Source organism: Empidonax traillii, unplaced genomic scaffold (genome assembly GCF_003031625.1).
Source record: "Empidonax traillii isolate 1590-97213 ecotype Southwest subspecies unplaced genomic scaffold, ASM303162v1 scaffold2224:size42161, whole genome shotgun sequence".
Lineage (NCBI taxonomy): Eukaryota > Metazoa > Chordata > Aves > Passeriformes > Tyrannidae > Empidonax > Empidonax traillii.
In genome coordinates, this window is record NW_020957417.1 from 8881 (window position 1) to 15435 (window position 6555).

At 47.5% G+C, this 6555-nt stretch overlaps 1 protein-coding gene across 1 annotated transcript in view; it reads right to left on the reverse strand.

Moving 5' to 3' along the window:
• The window catches only part of ARHGAP39 (Rho GTPase activating protein 39), a gene marked incomplete at both ends in the record, with an annotated part of 25490 nt that overhangs the window by 8677 nt on the left and 10258 nt on the right, over nt 1-6555 (reverse strand). The window contains 3 exons of the mRNA XM_027909572.1: nt 4-96; nt 2588-3149; nt 5020-6415. Of these exons, the coding sequence (XP_027765373.1) occupies nt 4-96; nt 2588-3149; nt 5020-6415 (2051 nt within the window). The remainder of the gene's footprint in view (nt 1-3; nt 97-2587; nt 3150-5019; nt 6416-6555) is intronic.

The following is a 6555-nucleotide window of genomic DNA, read 5'->3' on the forward strand; positions in this document are numbered from 1 at the left end:
TACCATGGCGCTCCTCGATTTGGGGCTTGGGTTTCTTTCGCAATTTGGGTTTCTTCTGATTGGTCCTTTCCAGGAGGTGACGGATGTGCCGCGTCACTGGGGAGAGACACCCGGGGGGGCCCGGAACACACGGAAGGTGAGGACGGAAAAGGAACTCACGGGAGGGAGGGAACAAGGGGGGGAAACAATGGAGGGGAAAGAAAGGGAAGGGAAATGAAATGGAAATGGAAATGGAAATAGAAATGGAAATAAAAAATGGAAATAAGAAATGGAAATAAAAATGAAAATAAAAATGAAAATTAAAAAAGAAAGAGAAAACCACAAAAATAAAAAATGAAAATAAAAAGGGAAATAAAAAAGGAAAATAAAAAATGAAAATAAGAAATGAAAATGAGAAATGGAAATAAAAATGGAAATAAAAATGGGAATAAGAATGAAAATAAGAATGGAAATAAAAATGGAAATAAGAATGGAAATAAAAATGGAAATAAAAATGGAAATAAGAAATGGAAATAATGAAGGAAAATGAGAAAGGAAAATAAAAAGAAAATAAAAAATGAAAATAAGAAATGAAATAAGAAATGAAAAAAAAGAAAATAAAAATGAAAATAAAAAATAAAATAAAAATTAAAATAAAAAGCAAAAAGAAAAATACAAAAATAAAAAATTAAAATAAAAGGAAAATAAGAGTGGAAAATAGGAAAGGAAAATAAAAATGAAAATTAAAATCAAAATAAAAAGAGAAAAGAAAAACATGAAAATAAAAAATGAAAATGAAAAGGGAAATAAAAAAGGAAAGAAAGGAAAATAAAAAATGAAGATAAAAAGGGAACTAATGAAGGAAAATAAGAAAAGAAAATGAAAATAAAAATGAAAGTAAAAATGGAAATAAAAACGAAAATAAAAATGGAATAAGAACTAAATGAAAATAGGAAATGAAAATAAAAATGAAATAAAAATTGAAAATAAAAAGAGAAATTAAAGAATAAAAAATGAAAATAAAAAGGGAACTAATAAAGGAAAATAAGAAAGGAAAATAAAGAGGAAATAAAAAATGAAAATAAGAAATGAAAATAAAAAATGAAAATAAAAAAGGAAATAAAAAAGGAAAATAAGAAATTTAAATAAAAAATTAAACTAAAAATAGAAAAAATCCCTACAAAAAAAAAGGAAATAAAATAAAAAACTAAAGGGAAAAAAAAAAGAAAATAAAAAAGGAAAATAAAAAGGGAAATAAAAAAGGAAAATAAGAAAGGAAAATAAAAAATGGAAATAAAAAATGAAAATAAGAAATGAAAGAAGAAATGAAAATAAAAAAGAAAACAGAAAATGAAAATAAAAAAGAAAATAAAAATGAAAAGATAAAATTAAAAATAAAAAGTGAAAAGAAACCCACAAAAATAATAAATGAAAATAGAAAGGGAAATAATAAAGGAAAATAAGGAAGGAAAATAAAAAATTAAAATAAAAAATGAAAATAAGAAATAAGAAATGAAATAAGAAATGAAAATAAGGAAGGAAAATAAAAATTAGAATAAAAAATGGAAATAAAAATGAAAAAAATTAAATGAAATTAAAAAAATTAAATCAAAACAAAAACATGAAAAGAAATTAAAATAAAAGTAAGAAAAAATACCAAGGAAATTGAAATAAAAAACTAAATGAAATTAAAATAAAGGATACAGAAATAAAAGGAACTTGAAATAAAAAATGAAATTAAAATATACAGAAATAAAAGAAAATTAAAATGAAAAGTAAAAAATCAGGGAAAAGTCAAGAAAAATAAAAATGCAAAAATGAAAGTTCAAATTAAAAACAAAAAATGAAAAAAACACAAAAACTGAATCAAAGTAAAAATCAAAAGAATAAAATAAAACGAAAACAAAAATCAACCAGAAACGACAACGAAATGCAAATACAAACAAATCATATGCAAATACAAACAAATCATATGCAAATGAGGATGCAAATCAACCCCCAACATGACGACCAAACGAAGCAATGACTCGAAACACAAAACCCAAACGAAACTCCTGAAAATCAAAACACAAAACTCCAAATGACAAAAATTTGGGAATGACCCCGAGGGGGAAAATGGATTGGACAGATGGGGGGGGGGGGCAGAGCCTCTTCCGGGAGAACTTCTGGGTGTGGAATCCGGTGGGAAATGAGTTGGACACCTCCAGGGGTGTCCCTGGGGTGGGAGAAGCTTCTGGAAGTCCCTCGTGGACACCCCTGGTGCGGGTGACGCCCGTCCCGCGGTGACGCTGGCACAGCAACCTCCGGCTCCCATCCCACAGAGGGATTTCCGGGAAGGAGGAGGAAGAGGAGGAGGGTGGGAAAACTCTCACTGGGGGCAGCTCCTCACCCACCTTTCCAAGAAGGAACTCGACGAGTGGGAAAGGAACCAAACAAATAACAAATAATGGGGCTGTGACGTCACAGGAGCCACGGAACATTCCGGGTGGGAAGGGACCTTAAAGATCATCTCGTTCCACCCCCCCGGAACCTTCCACATCACTCCCAAATCCTCATCCAACCTGGTCAAGGACACGTCCCAGAGGCCACTGGGTGGTTTCTCACCTACCTTTGGTGTCATTGACCGGATCCATGTGCCGGTAAATGTATCCCTCTAGGTAGGAGTGGAATTTGGGGGTGGGCGGGAAAAAGGCCAAGCAGATGGCCATGAGCTCCCAGCCCCGGGCCAGGCTCTCGTAACGGAAGTTCTCGGTGGTCTGGCGGCATAGCTGGATGTAGAGCTCGTCTCGCAGGCCCTGCATGCTCCAGCCCTTGGTGGCGATCTCCAAGGCCACGTTGAGCTGGTCCGTCTTGGCCCGGCGGTCGCCCATGTACATCTGGATGAGCTTGAAGATCTCGCACGCCTCCTTCTTGACGTTGCGGTCGTTGGTCATGATCATGGGCTTCTTGATGGACTCGCTGCTCCAGGCCAGCATGTTGGCGATGGAGACCTTGCGGCGGAAGAGGCCTTGGGTGTGCTTGTTGAAGTGCTTGGAGGCCCAGTTCTCAATGTCCGTCTCCGAGGAGGGTTTGCGCAGGTTGAAGGTGGGGAAGACGCAGCTGGCGCTGGGCATCATGTTCCGGCTCTGGCGGCCGCTCTCGAACTGCGCGCACGCGCCCAGGTCCTCGGACTGCGGGACACAGCGGGCAGGGGGAGTTACAGGGGGGAGGGGCTGGCGCTGAGCAGGTGGTCAGCTGATCGGCCATCCTGCTGATCAAACAGCTGATCAACTATCCAGCTGATCAACCAACCGATCAACCAACTGATCAACCAATCAACCAACCAACTGATCAAAAAACCAACCAATCAACCAACTGATCAACCAACCTATTAACCAATTGATTAACTAACCATCTGATCAACCAACCAACCAATCAACCAATCAACCAACCAACTGATCAACCAAACAACCAGCCAAATGATCAGTCACCCAACTGATCAACCAGCTGATCAACCACCCAACCAACTGATCAACCAACCAACCGACCAACTGATCAACCAACCAACCAATCAACCAAACAACCAGCCAACTGATCAGTCATCCAAGTGATCAACCAGCTGATCAACCACCCAACCAACTGATCAACCAACCAATCAACCAACCAACTGATCAACCAACCAACTGATCAACCATCCAACTGATCAAACAACCAATAAGCAATCAATCAATCAACCAACCAATCAACTGATCAACCAACCAATCAACCAATAAACCACTCAACCAACCAACCAACCAATCAACCAACAAACCAATCAATCAAGTAAGCCAGCAAGTAATCAAGCAACCAATCAATCAACCCATGAACCAACCAAGAAACCAACTCACCAACAAACCCTGTCTGCCCCAAATCACCTTCCAAGGGGGTTCTCCAGCGGCCACAGGAGGAGATTGGAGACTCCTCCAAGCTGTGAGGAACACGGATGTTCCACCTTTACATCCCGGGTGCCGATGGCCACGAAGTGCCCGGGATTTACCCATGAACCCTGCAGGGCACCAGGTCAGCAAGGACCCCTGCAGAGCAGTGGCCTCCTCTTCCTGGACCCAGTACAGCTCGTGGACATCACCCCAGGAGGTGGTGGGACACCCAAAGAGCTGGTGACCAGCACAGAGAAAGCCAACAAGGACAACTGGGATGGACAATCCGTGGTCCCGGTGGCTTCATCGTCTAGGATGAAGTGGATGAAGTGGAATATCTGGGAACAGGCCCAGGAAGCAGATCCTGGAATGCTGGTGTCTTTGTGGCTCTTTCATCCCAAGGTTTTGAGGGACCGCCTTGCCAAGGACCGACTTCTTTGAGGGACCAGGTTAGTGAAGATCAACTTTAAGGGACTACCTTGTTGTGGACCAATTTCTTTGAAGGCCCAGGTTAGTGAGGACCAACTTTGAGGGATCACCTTGCCAAGGACCAACTTTGAGGGACCAGGTTAGTAAAGAACAACTTTGAGGGACCACCTTGCCAAGGACCAACTTCTTTGGGGGACCACACTGTCAAGCAGCAACTTTGAGGGACAAGGACCAGGTTAGTCAGAACCAACTTTGAGTGACCACCTCGATAAGGGCCAACTTCCTTGTGGGACCACCTTGGCAAGAACCAGCTTTGAGGAACCAGGTTAGTAAAGACCAACTTTGAGGGACCACCTTGATAAGGACCAACTTATTTGAGGGACCAGGTTAATAAAGACCAACTTTGAGGGACCACCTTGATAAGGACCAACTTATTTGAGGGACCAGGTTAATAAAGACCAAGTTTGAGGGACCACCTTGCCCAGGACCCACTTTGGGGGACCACCTTGCCAAGGACCAGCTTTGAGGGACCAGGTTAGTCAGAACCAGCTTTGAGGGACCACCTTGCCAAGGACCGATTTCCTTGTGGCACCACCTCGGCAAGGACCAACTTCTTTGGGGGCTCAGGTTAACAAGGACCAGCTCTGAGGGGGTTCCTCCTCCGAGGGCCCCGCGCTGCATCCCCGGCCCCGCGGCTGTTCCCGGAGGGCATTACCTGGGACGGGTGCAGGTAGGGCTCGGGAGAGGCCAGGTTGGTCTGGACGGAGACGCTCTTCTCCAGCAGGATCTGGGGGAAGCCCAGCTTCTCGAAGGTGTTCCTCTTCCAGTGCTTGTTCTCCTGCTGCGCCAGCGCCTCGTCCTCGCTGAAGGCCCTCACCACGGGGCCCGGCATGGGCAGGGGGAGGGCACCATCGCTCTCGTAGCCCGACCCGTCCTTTTGGGAATCCCAACTGCTCCTCTGCTTCATGTGGTAATGGGCCTGCTGCGCTTCCCAAGCCAGCCTGGCCTGGGCCAGGAAGGGCTCCGGGAAGGCCTCGGCCGCCTTGCTCTCCGTCCGGTTCATGGGCGAGCGGTTGGGCCCCCGTTCGTCCCCCAGCATCTGCTCGGCCGGCGCCTCCCGCTCCCCGCAGCCGTCGGCGGCCGAGGCGTTGGGCTCGTGGGCCACCGAAGGCTTCCGGCTTTTCCTCTTCCTGGTGGAGGGTGAGTAACCGGTGGAGGACAGGGTGTCCTGCTGGCTGGACCACGACATGGAGTCCTCGCCCTGGGCCGCTTGGCCGCCGCCGCCGGGGCAGAAGTCGGGCCCTTCCATGCTGCTGTAATCGCCGGATTTGACGTCCAGCCGCTGGTCCCGCAGCAGGCAGGGGCTGTGCTGCAGCGAGTAGGACCCGCCGATGGGGTTGGGGGAGTACTTGTGCCTCAAGCCCGTCTTCATCTTGGGGCTGGAGCCCGCCTGCTCCACGTAGACCAACTGCCTGACGTACTCCTTGCCGGCTGGGCTGTACTCCAGGCTCATGAAGCGCTCGGGGCACTTCTGCTTGGTGAGCACCAGCTGCTGGTAGGGCGAGTTGGGGCCTTGCTTGGGCGACTGCAGGAAGGGCTGGGGCTTCCGCACCGGCGATTTCTGGGGCGAGGCGGCCTTGTAGGCCCCGCCGCCGCCGGCCTCGTACTGCATGTCCACGGGGGGCTCGTCGTAGATGGGCGCCTGGTACTCCACGGGGGGCTCCTCGTAGAGGGGGGGTTCATAGGCGTAGCGCGGCGACGACGGCTGCGACTCGCCCGAGGCCCGGCGGGGCTGGGCCTGCAGCGCCGAGCAGAACGAGTCGGCCCGGCCCAGCAGGGGGGAGCAGCCGCCCCCGTGCTCGGCCCGCTTCGGGAAGGGAGACGCTTTCCTCTCCGGGAAGAAGACGGAGCCGGAGCTGTCGGCGTCCGAGGAGAAGGTCTGCAGGCCGGGGGATGGCTGCTGGCCCCCCGAGGGGCGGCGGGAGCGCGGCATGGCGGGCGGGTCGGCGGCGTAGCCGTTGCCCTGGTGCAGCAGGAAGCTGGGCTCGCGCTCCGTCACCTTGATCAGCATCCGCTCCTTGGTGCCCGCGTTCCAGCGCAGGGAGGACGTCCTGAAAGGTGTCGGGGGGATGACACAAAAAAAAGGGGGGTCAGAATTCCCTGGATTTCTGCTGCTGATCCTCCCAGGTCGTGGAAGAACACAAAGGATGGAGGAGCAATCCAAGCCTCTCCTGTCAGGTGATGATGACTC